The 20,971-nt window shown below is 34.7% G+C and overlaps 1 protein-coding gene across 9 annotated transcripts in view; it reads right to left on the reverse strand.

Moving 5' to 3' along the window:
• Positions 1-2,832: 2,832 nt before the first annotated feature.
• The window catches only part of SGCZ (sarcoglycan zeta), a 920,121-nt gene continuing 901,982 nt past the window's right edge, over positions 2,833-20,971 (reverse strand). For all 9 annotated transcript variants that reach the window (XM_079908978.1, XM_079908974.1, XM_079908973.1 and 6 more), the window contains 2 exons: positions 9,740-9,863; positions 2,833-3,569 (listed from right to left, as the gene is read on the reverse strand). In XM_079908978.1, coding sequence (XP_079765104.1) covers positions 3,375-3,569; positions 9,740-9,863 — 319 coding nt within the window. In that variant the 3' untranslated portion in view covers positions 2,833-3,374. The remainder of the gene's footprint in view (positions 3,570-9,739; positions 9,864-20,971) is intronic.

A 20,971-nucleotide genomic window follows, 5' to 3' on the forward strand; every position in this document is an offset into this window, starting at 1 on the left:
CCCCTCCCCAAGAGAAGTAAATGGTGACCAAGATAATTAAATATATTTCTTAAGGTCACATGAGTAGGTAGAGGGGCAGAAACACACCTGGAACTCCTGGCTCCATTTTCAGAGATGTGAAGTACTGAAATCTAAGATTTCCAGGTTAATGTAAAATATGAAGCATAAAATTATCTTAAATTCTTAGATAAACAGTTTTGCACCAGATTATACAGCTTATGGTTCATAATAAAATAAGAGAAAAAAAGTAGGACCAAGAAGTACAGAATAGAAATTTTGGAGGAGATTTGGAAGTTTTTTTTTTGGAAGTGCCTTACTGAAATATTCTGAAAGAAAAAAAATAATTTGTCTTTTCTGCTTCTCTCCTTTGGATCTCAAAACATGAGCGCAAATACTTCTCTGTCCATTCTCAGCTAAGAATTTAAATGGCTAGGAATGCTGTCAGTCCCCTTCCTTCTCTCTATCCCTCCTTCCTGCCTGTTTGCCTGCCTTCTCCACTTAAACTGGATACCAAGTTTAGGGTCCATGTAATACATTTGAAAGGAATCACTTTTCTGAGTTTAATTTGGGAAAAATGAAATTTGCATCTAAGTAAACTGCACTGTATGTATTTTGTAACACAAAAATGGTACTGGAAAAACAGATAATGAATCTGTTTGGGTAGTCTGCAATTAAGGAAAGAAACTCTGTATCAAGAAAGAATCAAGCCTTCTTTATGAGGAAATTAAGGACCTTTCAGAGCAATCTTCTGTGCCTTTAATAGACGCCTAAACTCTGAGGCTGAGTTTATACTTAGATTCTAAGGAATCTAAAACAGCAAGTCAAGTAATTTAAACCACCCATTTAGTGCTGAGTAGGAAAGCTACCTGTATCTCTATGCTGTTTTCCTACCACACTGAGCAGATATTTTTACATCATCTAGACATAGTCTAACTCTCTTACACATTTCTTTTGAATTGCGTTTATAACATTTCAAAATACATGTGAATTCAAAATTTGACAGCCCCTCACTGGCATTGGTTTTAACACTTTTTATCTTTTCTCCTCTCATGACATACAGTTTAAAATTTCGACGGCCCCTTTCACCTTCTATAATATTTGCTCTTGGAATTAGAACATGTTAGAGCTGGAAGAAATCTTAAGAGACCATTTGATTCAATGCTTTTGTTGCAAAATTGAGTAAACTGAAGCCTGGAGATATTCCCAGACTGCCTAAATCAGTTTACTGATTAGTAGAAGACAGAGCTGAGATTAGAAACAGGGCTAATCACTAATCAAAAGAATTGTTCCCATTTGACTAAGAAACTTTCTCATTGTTTTAATTTAGAACTTGAATATGTCTCAAATTAATACATAGCATTTTCCTAAAAGGTGTGTACAGTGATTAGCACCCATAATTTATCAAAATTTCTTGTGTTATACTTTGTGTGAGTATTTTGCAAAAACCAATGGGAGGATTTCTCATAGTAACTTCTAATGTTTTAGCTTAAATAAATTAAACTCCTGTGTTAGGATATGACTTTTTAAGCCATTGCACATCTTAACTTTTACTCCAATATTGACTTAAGGTTTTATATAGTAACCCCCAAACACAAGTTCTATTTTAAGAGTAATAAAACTGCACTAGCTTTCTGACTTTTCTGCTGAGTACAGAATACATTTAGTGAAATGGAGGTTTTTCAGGTATTCAATGTGTTACGTTATCCCAACAAGAGAATTCTGGTCAAACGGTTCACTTTGTTGCTTGCCTTACTCAGATTTCTTACTTTCGCTAATCAGATTATTTCTATAAATTCCAGTCTCCCACTTCACCCTGCAGAGTCCTGAACTCCAAAGATTCTACAGTCACGGACTTCCAAACTGAAAACTTCCACACACCTGTAATCGTGTGTGCATGGGGGAGAAAAAGATGGACTGACATGTGAAAATGAAAGACTTACCTTATGGTAATCAAGTCATCTTCCCAGAACAGGAAATAGCTAATACAATTTTATGTTCTTGGGTTCTATAAGGTGCGAGAGTTCGAGTTAAGCAGTGTTGTAGTAAATGCATGGGCAGTATTCTGGAGTTATTTATCAGCAGCTAATTTACAAAAAGAAGCAACAGAGGACGGAAGCAACTATGCTCTCTGATTCGGGGTAGCTTAGCGGTCTAACAAAAGTAATCAAATATTAAGAGCTGCAAAGGAATGTGACTAAATTCTTTAAAATATGAATCTAATGGAGTAAACACATTTTCAACACATTCGCTAACATTTGTATGTCTTACTGTTTAAGCGGGGATTTTCACTTTAATTTCTACCACCCTTAAGTCTTAATCTCCAATAAAAAGTACATAGATATAATTCTGTAGATGATATTCCAATGGAAAGTGAATTCATTCTCAGCATTAGGCATCACAGTAGTTTTTATTTATTTAGAGGATGTTTGAATTTTAGCAGTCCGAGTCAAGTATAAAGGGAAGGAAGCAAACAAAAATTGTACTCTTAGAACCTAGCTGTAAAGGATATCATGTGAATTAAAAAAAAAAAAATCTATGGATTCCACACCATCGGTAGGTCCCTCTTAATCCTACCTTATATTGCAATCAATTGGATGTTTGGTTAAAAGCAAATACGTCACATGCAATAGCCAAGTACATACTATATAAGGCCGTTCAGATCTGACAAATGACGGTATAATGGCATTTTGTTAATTCTGTAAAGATTCTATTGCTGAGAGCTTTCAAAATTACCTAATGTACCAAATTCTAGAGTTAGTAGACAAAGAGTAACAACACACTGAATTTAAAGAAACAAATAAAACTCAGGGTGGGATTCTGTCTTGTCTTGTTTTGTTAAAAACCATGTATTGAATTTAATTTTTAGTAAAGCAAGCATTACATAATGCTTTAAAATTTTAAAATTCAGGGATAAAAGTTTACATCCAAAAAGATGAATGGAAAATTGTGCTTTCAGACTGTAGAACTAGTTTTCTTACAGGGTTAACCATTTCATCTTGCCATTGGATACTGGGAATTTCATCTATGTCATGTACATGTGGCAGTCCACATCCAGGTCCTGCAAAAATCTAAAACTGTGTGCTTCACTTCATGTAGCAAAGGCACCTATGTTATTCTCCCTTCTGAGCAAAAGTTATGATCCAGTTTTCCTGCTGAAGGTGGTTTTTCCACTGTTCTGTCACTCACCCTCTCCGTGTTGAGCAGTACAGAAAATCACGAGAGAAGGTGGTGCGAATCCCTGCTTACACTGGAAGGAGTTGCTCTGTGGACCATTTGGAGAAGCTCTGGACTGATCACGAGGGAAACGGAGCAGAACTGTGAAGGAGACGTACGGGAACAAAAGGCTATTCTGGTGTGAGGAGAAATCAGTCAGTTCAGCTCCACAAGCAGATGTTGCTACTGGACTGACAAGTAGACCCGGCCCCAGCTGGAGACAGGTACAGTTTGCCGTTGGGGCAGACACACAGTTCATGCACTGTCTGCCGAGAGTGGGAGGGGCTGGGTGAAGAAGAGGAAGGAGAGCCGGTCGGCAGGTTTCCCAGCCGGATTGTAGCCGCATTCAAAAATATCTAGGGGGAAAGAAATTGCATTTTAATTCCTTTTAGCATCCTATATTCTTAAGAGCTTTACAGCATGGTCTAATAAGAAAGACCACAGGACAAACAATTTTGTTGGTTTAGCTGCCAAACCTCGCTGAACCAACAAATTGCGTTCCTACGGTACAGCCCAAACGCTCTGTGGCTACCTGAGCCTTTGAGACACGGTATATTGTGAGAGAATGCCCTCGAAATGAAAGCAAGATTGTATAATCTGCTTACGGGGCCAACTCGGTTATTCAGACACCACAGAAAATGAATGCTTTTGACTGTCAGTTAATTTAACTTAAACATGCCAGTCTAAAATACAAAGAAATAAGGATGTTTATGGAGATGCCATTAGTGAAGTGATGGGCAATTAATTAAAACAATTTTACTCTCTGGTTTAATTTTTTTTTAAATACTCATAAAGTCACATTGACTCCCAATCTACACCAAGTAGATAATGTGCATAGTAAATAACAGATAACTATTAGATATAACCAGGTTTGAAGACTCCATGAAATATATGACCTGTACTTAACACCCATGTTGCTAAATCTTCTAACTTGCAAAATTACTTCACTTATTCCAAATCATGGACACAACACTTTCAGGGCCAGGGATCATATGGTTTTGACATGCATGGGGAATGGTCTAAAAAAAGGAAAACTAGATCATGAATTTGAATGAGCAAAAAAACAAACTCTCTCTAGCTATGTCTTGATTCTATTGTTATGTAGCTAATTACGGCCTAAAGGCATCTCTAAATTGACAAGAGAACCAGAGAATATTCCATTTTCTACACATTTGCTCTCACCTAAGTCCTAATCATTTCTTACTAAGACTCTTGCAATAGCCCCCTAATTGGCCTCCCAGTGGCCACTCTTGTCCTCTTACAGTCTATTGTACATGCTGTTGGAGTGAACTTCTAAGAAATGCAAACCAAATCATGTCCTACCAGCGCTCAAGTTTCTCTAACGGCCTCCCACCATGCTTAAAATGAATCTTGATTCCTTTCCACGGCCCACAAGCCCTGTATGATCTGGCCTATCTCTCTAACATCACTTCCTACAATTCTTCTTGCACGAACTCTCACGTTTTCTCAAACACATCAAAACAACCCTGGCCTCAGGGCTTTTTAACTCCTCATTTTCCTAGCCTGAAAAACTTTTCTCCAAATATTTACAAGTGGGGACAGATATTAACAGGGTGGTTAGAGAACAGGGGTAGGAGGGAGATTTCCTCTGTTTGCCTTTTTATGCTTTAAATTTTTTTGAAATATAGGAATCTATGGCACACTAAGAATAAGCCAGAAAAAGAATTCCTATACCATAGACATGTATACTTTAGATTAACTTTAATTTTAGATGTGAGCTTATTTGTCCTGATCTCTACTAAAAGGTCACACTCTAAAAGAGGACTTTCCTAACCACCCTACTGAAGTAACACAAATCCATTAATCTCTCCTTACCAGCTTTACTTTACTCTGTAGTAACAATCTCTTCCTAACATTATATTGTGTATTTGTTCATTTATTGTTTATTTCTCTTACTTGCAAGTAATATCTATGAGGGCAGGGCCTGTCATTGGTTCAAGACTATAGAAGAGTGCATAGAATTATGCCAGTACAAGTTGCATGAAGTAATGCTTTTCCTTCACCTTGTACATGTCTCTCTCCTCTAGGGTACAATTCTCACCCTCCACCAAAGCCCAGTTCATCTGCTTCATCCTCTATGGACCTTTCCCTAGTGCCCCAAGACGGAAAGACTCTTCTTATTTGGTTCTCCTGTAGCAGTTTATTATTAATATCTTATTTTGCTCATCACTTGGTAGCTTATTTTATAGTCATATTGATGTATTACTTTCTCTAATAAACTATGTCCTTCTTGAAGGTAGAATTAAGTCTGAATTTTTTTATAACTTCACAGTGCTTGACCCTGCATGTACAGCTTCCATGTAATACAAATAGTTGCTGAATAAATGGATAGATTATGAAATAAAAATGATTGCATTTACCAACAGTATTCAAAGTTAAGAAAGAATAATTAAAGTTTTTGTTTGTAGGTATCAAATGTTGAAATTTATTACTTCATAATTTCTTCTACGGTAAGTGACAAGAAAGCAAAGAGAAAGGACTTCTATTTTTTTTAAGATGAATTTTTGTTTTTCTGATTCAAAAGTTAAAAGTGCACAAAACTAAGTAAAAAAAAATGACAACGTATTTTTGGGTTATAAATGCTGGGCCTCATTTCTTCCTGCTCTGTGTTTCCATAAAGAGGGACATCAATGAGTGTAATACCAATTGCTACGTGCTGTGGGTTCTTTCACTCACTTCTCCACGGGGGGAGGAGGGATGATTCCTCTTACTGGTTGAGTTTGACAGAGGAACTGGGCTTGCACAGCACATCCCCCTTTCTTCCCTTCTGCTGAGGAGTTGGCATGCTTGCAGAGAGTAGATATTCTCAAGCTTCGCCAATGCCAAACGTATTATAAAGACAAGCTCTGGGACTGTGGGGTTTAGGTCTGCATATGTGGAGGTTAGTTCATGCTGAAAAAGTGTTAGGAGCTGGTGTTTTGTCCAAGAAACCTTGTGACGTAGACAATAAAGAATGCAACATGGAAAGCTAAAGAACATGTGGATAAGGAGGCTCATGTAGGATTCATCAAATGACTCTAAGATATTGTCAGTGGTTCATTTCTTAGTAAGCACAGAAGCAAGTGTTACTGGCAAGCCCTGGTGAGTTTCAGAGGCTTGCTAACACCAGGCCACATCGCTGGGTTTTATAGTTTGGAACTGATTGCCTTTCCGTTGGTGTAGCCTGACTGAATAAATGTGGAGAGTAGCTGTTTTTATACAGGTAGGACATGCAGGTGGCAGCCTCAGAAAGCAAGCCCAGCTGTGGTGGCCTTATCAATGGAGTTAGCCTTGAAGCTTATGGTATGTGGCCTGCTTCAGTTTAGCTATAGCTGTGCCCTCCAGCTCTCCTATCCATTTACGGGTGACTCTTGATCATATTTGGCTATGTGGCAATACTTAATTCCATCATCTTCTGAGATCCACATTGTAGCTTCACCCATATATGGGAGGTAGATTTTTATTAATAGGTAAATTTAAATGAATGGGGTCTTTAAAAGAGAAAATGGGAGCTGATTATATGGGGATGGATGATAACTAGAACTTTGGTGGTGATCACTTTGTAGTATATACAGATGTGAAATTATAATGCTGTACACCTGAAACTTACAGTGTTATATACCACTTTTACCTCAATAATAATATAAAATTAAAGAAGAAATAATAAAGGAACAAAGAAAGGATAAAGAAAAAGAAGGAATATAAATAAAATTCTGAATTTCGAAAGTTAGCCTCACAGATATAACATCCATCCATAGAAGGATGAAAGACTGAATAAATGATGGCTTTACATTTAAAAAAGAAAAAGAAAGAAAAAGAAAAGAAAGGGGAGAAAAAATATTTTCTTGGTTTGAGACAGAAAACTAAGTTATGAGATAAAAAGGGGTGTCATATATTGATTCTTTCCAACCCCACGTAGCTCAGCTTTTCCAGGCTTCTGCAGCTTGGATGGACCCCCTCATAACTCTTTCTGTTCTGCTTAAGGCACTTCCGATGACACTGCTCACTTTCCAACTTCTAAAATTGATATTTCTATTCCAGATCACCCTATAAACCATATAATCCATTTGTTGTGAAACTCTTCCTGGTACTCAGAATGACACCCCCGAGCTTTTAAGTCACAGCCCATTGTCTTCTCTCTACCAAGAATCCATTTATTCCATTCTTACCTGTTGAAATCAGACCTATCCCTGTAGTAGAACATTTAATCAGTTTGCAAGATAAAAAAATTGTGTCATCTTGTAACATACGTTATTAAGTTACTGCATTGCATATGCTATTATAACTTTCAATGTTTTACCTACAATTGTCATTCATGTTGTTTTCAGAGCTGAATTTGAAATTCCTTGCAATACGGTGTCTGAAATGAATGAAACTTCTGCAGTGCAGAACTTTGTGTGCAATTTCATTCTTACTTATTTTGGTTACCTCAACACCATGTTTGCCCTGATCTTAATTAATTTAAACACTACCTAAGAGGAGGGACTTTATATCTTTCTGTATTATTTAATAATTGGTGGATCTGCCTTTCTGTGGCATAGTCAATGAAGCAAAGAGAAAGATTTTATATCATTTCATACTTCTTCCTAGAAAAATTACATGCGATTTCATTCTAATAGAAAGTGCTGTGCTTTTCTGTATATTTATTTTATTAATATAAAAAATGGCCACAGCTGAAAGCTTTTGGCTGTGACTTATTTACAGCATAATACTCAATTCATAATTAAATGCTAATCTGTAATTGAATTCAAGGATTCTGCTGATACTCTGAATAAAAGAACATAAGTAAAGTGGAGCATAAATAGAAGCAGAATGGAGATTAATAACCATCAATATTTATTATGAGATGATTCATTATGAATAATTTGAATGAAATGATTAGCATGATAAAAATACTTTAAAAAAGATGTGAGATATTTAAGAAAGATTTCTCTCTTGCTGTGGTAGACAAAGTATTGTAGTCTGCAATTGTAGTGGGGAGAAATCCTGAAAGGTAATACGGATATATGTTTTCAATATTATAAAACATATTTCTAGATTATTTAAGCTGTAATATCAGATAAGATGCTAATAACCCTGGCAATAAGTTTGTTTATAAAAAGGAAGCCAAATGTGTAATACAAATTTATCTTGAATCAATAACTGAGATACTGGTATAAAGGTAAGAAAGGAACATCCTCTTTTTGATTCTGTTAATGTCTGCCCTCGTATTTACATCTGAAGAGGTCCGAGATGCGCCAGAGCATCACTCTCAAATCATCCTTCCAAGCTTTTTCTTCTCAGCTTGACCTTTATAAACTCATTAAAAAAATAAATAAGCACACGAAGGAAGAAAATATTAAGGGAATTACTTGGTGGAAACAGCAGCACAACAGATTTAGACCTTCAAGGACTTTGGGAATTGTGGTAAAAATATACAGAATCGAATATGTATTATGCATAAGGCTTTGAAATAATGAAGGTAGAATTAAAAACAAACAAGCAAACGAGAGCAACTACCAAGATGTCCAGGCAGATTTGAAAAAAAGCAACAGATGAGAATCCTAGAAATGAATAACAAAATTACTGAAATTAAAAGCCCAATGTAGGGATTGAAGAAGAGATTAGATACTGAGGAGGAACCTGGCATGTGGATCTGAATAAATAGGCAGAGTGAGGCATAGGGCAATAAAGAAATAGAAATGAGGAAGGAGAGGCTAAGAGATCTGGAAGATAAGGGAATGAAAAGACAACATTTCTTCAGAGAGTCTGAAAAAGGCCATAGAGAAAAGGGGGAGAGGGACTATCTGAAGACGTAATGTTGAGGAATTTCCAGAATGGACAAAAATGTGATTCGGCAGACCCAATAGTCACAATGTATACAGCAAGTAAAGGAGACAAAATAAATACCTGCCTATCACATTCCAGTGAAAGAATGGAAGCCCAAAGACAAAGGGTTCTTTAAATCAGGCAGTAAGAGAAAGAAGAGGATCTTTAAAGGAATGAGGACAACAGAGTTTAAACAGACTCTTGGGTGAAATAAAGCAACATGGAAGAAAAACAGCATGTATCTCATCTAGGAAATAACTGGGTGAAATAGCAAAATAAACTTTTGCTTTTTGTTTCCCTTTTAGAAAAATATAGTACTATTTCTACTGAGACAAACACACAAACTTTCAAAGCACTTTTTGGAAAAACTTTTTGAAGACCAAAATGGAACCAAGACAGCAAAGACTTGCCTTCATTCTGGGTATTACCTTGATATTCATTCCATTCATCTGTCGATTTTTGAAACTGCAGGAACTTAGATGCCCCACTTATAAATGACTTATGAATGAATATCTTTCAGTAGAAAAATAAATGGAGCTTTGACTTATGAAAATAACATTAGGTTTACCCAGTTTCATATTTAAGAAGTATTAATATTTTCATAATTTGAGCCCTCTTATGAAGTAGTTCCTTATGTTTCTCCTGGAATCATATGCGTATAATTTGAGAAGAAGCACCCTCCACAGTAAAAGGCCAGGGTCTACACCTCAGAACTCACCTCCCCCTCTGTGGACTGCAAGTGGAGCTCCTTCCTGCAGGCAGCCTTGAAGTCTCCAGCTGCAGCACTCACCTGGACCCCCCGGGGAGCTTCCATTATCAAGGACCTGGTTGGTGATTCAAGCCTTAAACAAACAAACAAACAAACAAAAACACCTTAATATTGATAAGAAAAAAAGTTTACATTGGACTCAAAGATAATGTTAGTCAACTAAAACAAACAGGCAGGCATAAATACAAATCCTTGTCATTTCCAAAAAGGAAAAATGCTAAAATGAGTTTTAGAAAGATTTTTGATTGCTTTATCTATTTTTTGGCTCTTTCTTCATTTGTTAGCATCAATTATTTACTCTAATTTGTATAATGATTTAGTAACCGTTTCTTGTGTTGTTTCCCTTCACAATGCACATGAAAAGTAGGTCGTGGTAGTTTACTAGTTTAAATCTTTTACATATTTTCAATATTAATGATGGAGTCTTAAGAAATAAATTTCTAGAAAGTTAGCATGTAAGTATCCCTCAGTAAAGTGTCCTTGTCTTGCAAAGATGAGAGAGTTTTAATGAAAATCATTAATATTGCAAACTTCCAAATGTGCCCAGTCAAAATTCTGTAAACTAAAAAATTCTCAAGGGACTTTTTACACTTCTAGACATTAATTAAAATGAGGACGTAAGATAATTCCTACATCACCTGACCTCTATCGGCCCAAGAAAATGTCCACAGAATGAATGACATTAGTCTGAGAAAGAAAAATTAAATGAGGGGAGATACACAAGTGTTTTAGATAGCTGTGCCTGCAAAAAAGATAGTTGGGAGGGATTTTCAAAATTATCTCCAAATATAAACGTAGAGAAAGAGCAAAGGAAGGCAAAATACAGAAACAAGAATATAGTCGTAAAAAGCACTTGGTGTGATAAGAGATCTTATCCTGGAGTTGATCGTTTTGGATAATAGCTTGCTCTGGGGCTGTAACTGCCTGTGTTCCTCGTGACCTCAGGACTTCAGGACAAGAGTCCCTTCAGGCTCATATTCACCATCATCGAGAGCAACAGGTCTCCTTCGAGGCTACCATCCCAGTGTGGTTTTTCAGAGAGAATCACACCAAATAGTTTGAGCACTGAAGATCAGCCCTCTCTCTCAGTAGTAAAGTTGAACTTAAAAACTTGAAAGTGATATTGAAGGACTAAAGCCAGCATTTTGAAGAAGTGATTTCAACACTTTAAATTTTTTTTCACTCACTAAAGCAACTTTGAAACTTTCATCCCTATAGGCCTTTTGGATATCTTCATAAAATCCCTTGAGGGTGAGGTTTTCAATATATATATTTTAAAGAAATGTCTGTTTTTTTTTTAAACACAAATTACACATTTTCACAGAATATTTGAAAACTTCAAAAAGAATCACCCATAATTTTTTCATTCATAATATTTATACTTTGCACAGAGTATCTAAATTTCAAAATCTGAATATTTAAATATATATTTATAAGTGATGTCCTCTGATACACCCCCAAATATTCACCATCTTGAATAATATATCTGTGACCATTTCTATTTCCACTTGTTATAGACCATTTCTATAACATTAAACGTAATTACATAAGTTTGGGTATGACTGAACCACTCAATCAGAAGTCAGATAAGAACTTAATTAACATGAATTAATGTTCTGAAACATTATGAATCTGAAGGAAACACAACTTGTAAGTGGGAGGAAAAACACGCTTATTTTATCAAATAATTGATATGGTGTAGTTTGTTTCCAAGGATAAGGGGTTGGGATACTTATATATTTGACAGTAAAATATCTGTAATAAGTGTGAACATTTTTTATACTATATTTTTACCCTATTTCTGCTAGAGCATTAAAATATAGTAAGTACTTCTGGGCTTTTGAGTTTTTCCATTCTCATCCTTACTAAATATTTAATTAAAAAATCTTAATTGTCTTCATCTTCATTTTAGACCTCAGGTACCCATTGCCAGTCTTGCTATGGAGTGTTTTGCTAGCATTGACTTAGAGGATCCCTATTCAAAGAGGCAGTAAAGATGGAGAGCTGGCTAGACCTGGGTTCAGGAAAGTGAGCCAGCAGCAATAAATTTCAGTTTTATCATCTCTAAAATTGACAATTATAATGTTTTCTTATAGGATTGTAAGGAATCTCTTAAACTGATTAAGGGAAATAGCTATGTAGTGGGATAGTAGTTTGAAATGTATGGGATTTCCTCCCTGTCCCCTTTCCTTGCTTCCTTTGCCATTCCCCATTCACTAAACACTATCCTTTGCCAAAAATGGTGGACCATAGAGCAGAGAAGCTGTTAAAGATATTTTGTGTTTCCTAATGTTACAGACATTTTGAGTTGAAAAAAAACCCTAGCCATTTATTGCGTTGAAAATGATTCAGCACATAAACAAAAACAGAGAAGAAAACCAACATCAGTAAGACCTTGTTGTTTATTTCACGAGTTGGAGGAACTGTTTTCTTGATTCACAGGCTAGAGAAGATTTGGAGAGAAATAAACAGAATTGGTCTTGAATGGCTCTCTGTGTTCTGCTACCTGAGGTCAAGTCCTAGGTTTGTGGGACCTTTATTCTTTAGGTGTTAGAGGTCTGAGGAGAGAGTGATATTTCAGGACAACTGAGGACAAGAGACCACAAGATCCTCAAAGGAGAAAAGAGTGGTGACCTGCAGTGACTGAGGACTAAGTGACGGTAAGAAGAACATCTTGGCAAATGCCAGTTGGATCATGAGGCTACCAAGGACCAAATGTCACCCCAAATGCTTAGGCAGTGTAAGCATCTTGGTATAACGATGCAACCCCAGCGAGAAAGAAGAGAAGTGAATAGACTGGGGCTTAGTTTCTGATAGTGAGCACAATGGAGACCATACATGTAAATTAAAGTTTTACAGGAATATTTTCATTTCTTCTACAGATAATTTTGTGCCCTAAGACAATATATACCTGCCATATATATATATATACATATATATGTGTGTGTATATATATATAAAACCTATCAAGGGGTAAAGGGGTACATAAAACACGTTATATGATATATATAATATATATATAAAACTTATCAAGGAGTACATATATATAACTTATCAAGGGGTACATAAAACATAAAAAACATGGCAATTTTACAGTATTGCTAAATCCTTCAAGTTCTGAAAGTGATAAAGACTGAAAGTGATTAAGACTTTGAATTAAACAGGCTTCAACTGTATGCTTTGCTAATCTTGATAAAATTAAAAGTAGTGCTCACTAAGAAATGATATAAGTTTTATTAAAAATAGCACTGTTTTATATAGCATCCATCACTCGGGTAAGTAATATACACTAGGAACTTTAATTATGGAGAGCGTGCAGATAGAGTATATAATAAAAATTTATTAGATCATTTGGAGGATTTCATAATTCTATTTTCAAAGGAACATGTTGTGGTATTCAAATATTTCTTATGAACATGAAAATTAAAGTAAGCTGCAAACTAGTTTTTACAAGCTTGACTGACTATTTAGCATAAGCAAATAAACTAAATTTTGGGCAGCAAAAATTTCATAGCAGGACTACAATGTATATGGAGACCTAAAATCTTCAAATTAACACTACTGTGAATAGCATACGTTCAGTGTGAGCATTTACAGATGCATGTATTAACCTGAATCATCCAATATCAATATTCACAATTACATGTATACTTACATTTAAATATTACATTTACACACATTACCTACCTAGAACTGCCCATTGTCTCTAGGTCTATCACTTGGTGAATAAGGAAAAAACACATTTTTCACAAGCGGTGTGCAAATTTTGTCCTATATTTCCATCCAAACTGCAAGTGTTAAACTCCATGAATTCTGACAATAAGAAAGTAATATTTGCATTTAAGCACAATGTGGCACTTTTAAAAGGTTCTGAAATCAGGTAAGCATATGATCATGATATTAACTATCCAAAGAACATTATAGAAAAAGTAGATGTAGACACAAAACTTAAAATATATAAAATAAAAAGTAGACATCATGTTACCAGTTATCCCAATTTATCAAAAGGATTTGATGATGGTGTAATAATATATTTCATTGACTATTTTATAAATAATATTTTCCCAGGCTCTTACTAGAAGCTGGGTACTTCTAGAGGCTATATTATAAACTGCAGGATATAGAAAAAGTATTTCCTATATGTATTAAAAGTGTTGCTGCATACTATGAAGTAATGAAAGTTATTTCCAAGAAGCAGTCTGGGAAATTCAGCAAAAGTTACATCAGTCTAATGAAAGAATTAAACATAGGACTTTGAATAATAAGCTCATAGTTTCTACACGAGTTCTACTAGAAATTTTCAATCCAGTTAACCTCACTGGGGCTCAGTTACCTAATAAATAAAATTACAGCGCACCTTAAACATAAAATATTTTATTAATTGCAGAACATCATTAGATCTGTTCTTTATTAGTGTGTTAGCCATATATTTATAGTAATACACTAAAAGCTATTTTAAGGAAGGACAAGAAAATTTAAAAATAAAATTCCCTCTCTTAGTTTGGTCCTCCTCCCTCTGTCCCTAATGTGCAGTGTGCATCTCCATTAAACATGAACCAGAGCGCCTCAAAGGTGGGAATGCCTGCCTGCTCCACAGAAAGATCTTTTTTTTCCTTTCTTCTGACACTAGCTATGCAACTTCTTAAAAGAATAGCATTCTTTCCCAAATCTTAGGGGGTCATAATGACTTGCTGTTCCCTTTGTACGACGCTTATGCTTACCTGGACTGTGAATCTTCAGTGAACTTTATGTAAAATACCAGTATGCCATTTTGATGTTTGATCCTTTGTCTCAAAAATGTACATGACTGTGCTTTCCACTTCTGACAGGTGGAACAGTTCTCAGGGCTTCTGAGAGTCTGTCTCCTGGATTATAATCCTCAATTTGGCTTGAATAAAATTCCCTTTCATTAATTCTTCTTAACTTGATTGTTAATTGAATTTTCGTCGACAAAGAGTAAAATGATACAACCACTTTGGAAAGCTCTGGAATTTTTATATAAAACTTAACATAGCCAGATACGTCCCAAGCATCCTTCAATTATGAAAATGCATAGATAAAATACTGTATGTTCATATAATGGATCAGCAATAAAGCAGAAGGAACTATTGATACAGACAACATCATGAATGGCTCTCAAAAACATTATGTGGAATGAAATAAATCTTACAAAGAAGTACATCTTGTATGATCAATTTATATTAGTACTAAGTCAGCCTAATCTAATACAGGGTAAAAAAAACTGAGAGTAGTTTGCTTCTGGTGGGTGGTGGTGGGGATTTACCAGGAAGGAAATGAGGGAACTTTCTTGAGTGATGATAATGCTTTATATCTTGAGAAGAATTTGGATTACACAGGTGCATGCATTTTTCAAAACCCAGCAAATATGCATTTAGGCTTTGTGAATGTCATTGCATAATTATTTTACAACAAAAGGAAAGAAGCTGTAAATGATCTTGGATACTAATGATGTACATGCTGAAGTGATCAGGAAAAGTGTACAGATTTATACAATTTATGTTCAATGCATAAAAATTAAGATATACTGGTGGATGGACAGTGGAAATGTATACATAATTTAAGACATACAGAAAAATGATACTAGGAGAATCTGGCTGGGGGTTATATAGGCGCTTTCTATAAGATACTCTCAACATGTAGTATGTTTGAGAATTTTCATAATACGATGTCGGGAAAGAAAGTGTGGTCACAGATCTTACAGGATTATCTTTTGTCTTTTTTGGTAAAATTTGTAGAACTGTATACTATGAAAATATAAATAGGAAAACTGTTAATTGATGCTAATATTTGACTGTTATTGACTGTATTACAATGCAATAAAGATATTAAAGACATACAGGGATACTATAAAAATATGTAATTCCTGTTGTTATATCACTATATTAACATAAATGCTATATTATTCAAAGTCTGTATTTTACAATTATTTCCAGGAAAGAGATACCTAGAAAGGACATCTGATATTCTTTACTTTACCTGAAAATTCAAGAGTTTTGAGGTATTCCTGGATAAAAATAAGCTCATATTTATACTTCCATATCATGAAAATTCCAATATATCAAAAATAATAAATATATGTAATAAAATTCCAACAAGAATCTCAGTAGAGTCTCTTGAAACTTAAAACTTTATGTCAAAATATTTTGAGGGGAAAAATATGTGTGACAATTACCAGATTTGTTAAATGAAGATACAGTAGGAGATTTTCCTTTTAAAATTAGAACTTAATATAAAGGTATTTTAATTAAAAAATGATATCAAAATTAGAAATGGAAATTTGGTCAATGAAACACAATACAATCTAAAACAGATGGCAAGTATTTATGAGAAGTTAATATTTGACAAGTTGTAGCAATCATTTTGGGGTGGAAAATATGAGGTTATTTAATAAATGATGCTTAATAAATTGACTATCCATACTGAAGAAATAACATTAAATCCTTAACATGCTCTGCAAGAATAATTTCCAGTTTTATCTATTCAAAATATAAAAACTAATAAATTATAGACTGTAATTTTCAATAGAAAATTGGAAGAAAATTCAGAACATAATTTCCCATTTTATTTACTCAAAATATAAAACTAAGAAATGACCTAGTGTACAAAATAAACAACAAAATTAGAAGAAAAAACCCAGGAAATATCCAACTCTAGAAAAGGGAAACCTTTGAAACAAGACTGAAGCCTAGAAATCATAAAGAAAAATCATTTATATAGTTTACAATGTCAGTTTTTGGTTGGACTGGTTTTCTCCAGATACCCTCCACTTCTCAAATCAGCCTAGAATCCCTCTAGAATGTCCTGGGCTCAGATCTTGGAACTCGAATCAGACTAAACCTGGATTTTCTTCTAGAACCATCTACTAAGTAGACTTTTGGTAACAGAATATCAACAGTTAAATGATGCCCTGATTCTCTTCTCCATGGAAATTCTCAAGCTTCCACTGAGGGTTTACAACATATACTTAAACTATTTATTTTACTACAAAATACTTTCTAAAAGGCCTGTTGAAAAATGAAGTCCACATGTATTGGCAAAACTTGTGAATTTCTATGCAATTAGTCACTGGAATTAGTGAAGAACAATTGTGTTCATTTTTATAGCATTATAGTGATCACAGCAGTGCATTTCAGAGGAGTTTTTATAGTGGGTATCCAGGGATTATAGTAGAGAGAAGGATTAATGTTGAACTCGAGTCACTCTGCTGCCTATTTTTTCCAAGCAATTCAGTTTTGGTGTTTAGATACCGAAGCCATAACAAGATTTTGTTTTTAAGGTGTTACATAATTTTCAAATTTGAAAATGAGTGGCCTAGATTTCCAGAATTCTCAATATTCTGAGAAAATGATTTAGACTTCTCTTAAACTAAGTTGCACGATGCAATTACTCTGAGAAAATCATTTAGACTTCTCTTAAACTAAGCTGCACGATGCAATTACTAAATGGAAACTTAAGCAGAACTTGAGTATCATGTGCCTTGTTCTTGCTAAATATTTAATACAGTAAGAGAGACAGAGTTGGCACTCGTTATCTGCCATTTCAAGGATGAAATAAATGGAGAATTGCACAGAAAAGTGTTTTTAGAAAAAAAATCCAATGCAAACTGTGACCTGAACATATATTCTTATACTATCTTACCACTTTTACTGTCTTATCACTTAGGGCTACCCTGAGCTTTTTTCAGCTGCAAATCACATTGTTTTTGTTTCCACCATTTGTATTGTTTCCTGCCCACTTACACACCCCTTATGGTCTCTTCCTGAAAATTAGATCAAAAAATCCCTAGGTCAATTTTTGCTCCCTGTTCCCATGACTGGAAGGGTAGGCAAGCTTCTCATTACCCACATTTGCTACAAACTGTAATATACAAACACATACATAGAATGAAAGAATAAAAGGAAGGAAGGAGGAAAGAAAGGGAAGGAAGAGGGAAAAGGGGAGAGAAGGAGAGGTTTGGGGAAGGGAAGTGGGGAGGAGAAAAATACTACTTTATTACCATTTTTTTCTCATAGGTGGAAAAATACCAGTAAAGTATATTACCCCTTTATTGACAAATTGTCTCAGGGAAAATCCTTACCATTTAATAAATGGTGGCTTTTCCTTGAACACGGGAACTATGTAAATCAAAGCTATGTGTTTCCAGAGATTAATTTGGAGCCTGCAAACCTCACATTTCAGTTTTAAATTATATGCATACAAGAATGGAAATGATACCAATTATGTCATTAAATAGTAACTCATTTTACTAAACCAAAGTCTAAATTCTTGCCTTATTCTTGGAGCAGTTAATAAAACTCAGATCCAAACAATCCTTGGACAATGGGCATTACATTATAGATTTTATCACTTCCCACCAAAGAGGGCAAAAATCCTATTGAGCTATAATAATTTAGCTACATATTAATTTAAGAAAAAATAAAAAGAACATTTATACTTGGACTATTTCAGGCAAAGTGCTATGATGTCCTTACTATTTGTTGTTTAGCCTTTTAACAAATAAGTCCCTGCCGAAAAACAATATCACCTTATATTAAAAAAAATTAAAGAAAATCTACACCTGTATTGTTAAAATGCACATGAAGACTACTAGCAAGACCTTGGCACATAGCAAGCATTCATCAAACAGCCGTTGAGTAAATAAATTATAGCAATCTACTACATTCCCACACCAAAATATTACCTAAACTCTACAGTAAACTTTTTGAAATGTTTCTTTCTAAAGTCTTTTATTCTTGACAAAAGCAAAATCAAAGACAACATGGCTTCTTACTCCCTAAATTACATTTTATTTACTTGGTGAACTGCTGTCACCTTGTTGATTAGACTTAGGTGTCAACCAAGGGTACTTCTTATTGCCCTGAAAGGAAACTTGTCAGCAAGACTCGTAAGGCTCTCCTCAGACACTGCTTTTAATCTTCAGTACACAAATGAATAATTGAATAACCTCGTCATTACTGTGCTTTGCTTCTGTTTCTATTTTGGAATTTAGATCAGTACCACTCATCTTGGGGGCTGCCAATCTGCTTTTAGTACTAGCAGCTAAGCCTCGCTTAGGTCAATGTTTAAATAATTTATGAATAATTAGAAAATAAAAACTGGAGACATGATATACTAATTATAATTTAATTCACATTCATACTTATGAATGTTGAGACATGTCAGTAAAGTAATTAAAATAGCAGTTGGTTCTTATCCTTTTTTGGCAATAGGCTTTTCATAATGAAAATCTGTGAAACGAGTACATAATTACTAAAACGTTAGAAGTAAAAAAAAGTTTCTTTTAGAACTTAGTAATTACAATTTTTTTATTGAATGAAACTCTGGTATCTATGTTAAAACACAGCTCAAGAACAGTTGGAATCAACGTTAGTCACATGTCTTAGTAATACAAAAACAAATGATAACACATTCCTTATATACAGGCATCTAGCATCCTCATTATTCAGTTTTACTAAGTTTCAGTAATTCATGTTAACCAATTATAATAACACTATTATGTGTGAGATAGAGTGGCTGGCTGTTATTGAACTAAAGGTAAGCAAGGAAGACGTAGATCCCATTCTAGTGGCAACACAACCTTGTTAAGTAAAGAAGGAAAAGATAATTTATACAAAAATGTAGAGGTCCTAAATGAGAATAGTCATAAATCAAGACTATAACACACTATGAGACACTGTTTTCACATATTCTTCAACCCTCCTAAATCCTTGGGGTTTCAGCATAAAGTAAATAATTATTATATTTGTCTTATTAAAAAATGCCTGATCGCATGAAGAGGGGCACCTTCTCCTGTTATTCTTAACTAGCTTGTTTGAATCTGGGCTACTCAACTAGTGAAAAACTGAGTTTTTTAAAGGAATTTTATCAATGAACTATAAAGGTCTGCAATATTTACTGTTGTAAAAGTATGACTTTTTAAAAATAAATTTATTTATTTTTGGCTGCGTTGGTTCTTTGTTGCCGCGTGCGGGCTTTCTCTAGTTGTGGCGAGCAGGGGTTACTCTTCCTTGGGGTGTGCGGGCTTCTCATTGCAGTGGCTTCTCTTGTTGAGGAGCACAGGCTCTAGGCGTGAAGGCTTCAGTAGTTGTGGCACGTGGGCTCAGTAGTTGTGGCTCACGAGCTCTAGAGCACAGGCTCAGTAGTTGTGGCGCACAGGCTTAGTTGCTCCGTGGCATGTGGGATCTTCCTGGACCAGGGCTCGAACCTGTGTCCCCTGCATTGGCAGGCAGATTCTTAACCACCACACCACCAGGGAAGTCCAAAGTATGACTTTTTTTTTAATTAGCATTTTTCAACTTTATTTTTCTATTTTTATTTGAGCATTTTTTCCACTCATCCAAGTAGGAAGGGCTGAGCCTGCTCTTTATGAAATAAAATGGGTATTTTGCGTAATATTTTATTGTGTTTCAAGACAAAGACTTTATCTGTCAGGTTAATAATTTAATTCAGCTTTAAAAATGATTTTAAATATGTAATTTAGTTTTTTATATCAATATGGGTTGTCTTTTTTCATATCATAGCAAATGGACATATATACACTACCAAATGTAAAACCGATAGCTAGTGGGAAGCAGCCACATAGCACAGGGCGATCACCCTGGTGCTTTGTGACCACCTAGAGGGGCGGGATAGGGAGGCTGGGAGGGAGGGAGATGCAACAGGGAAGAAATATGGGGATGTATGTATATGTATAGCTGATTCACTTTGCTATATAACAGAAACTAACACACCATTGTAAAGCAATTATACTCCAATAAAGATGTTAAAAAAAAGATACCTATTTGAAATTAGAGGAAACATCTTTTTTATTGGCATATAACATTGTATTGGTTTAAGGTATACAACATAATTATTTTGATAAATGTATATATCACAAAATGATTACCACAAGTTATTATAATAGGCATAATTTTATATAAAATATATAAAGTATATATTAAATATATATTTACTGAATTAAGAACAATAGATAAGTTAATAGATTTTAGTATTTCAACTTTTATCAGTGATTGCCATGATTATGGGAGAATAATCATAAGGGGAGAATACCTTATAATGTTGTCCTCTCAAACTGACAGATGGAGCTTATTCCACTGGAAATATTAAATTGAGGAGCATATCACAGGGCAATTAAGTTCTGCCTTTTACTGATCACTGTTT

The sequence above is a fragment of the Stenella coeruleoalba genome (genome assembly GCF_951394435.1).
Source record: "Stenella coeruleoalba genome assembly, chromosome: 21".
Taxonomy (NCBI): domain Eukaryota; kingdom Metazoa; phylum Chordata; class Mammalia; order Artiodactyla; family Delphinidae; genus Stenella; species Stenella coeruleoalba.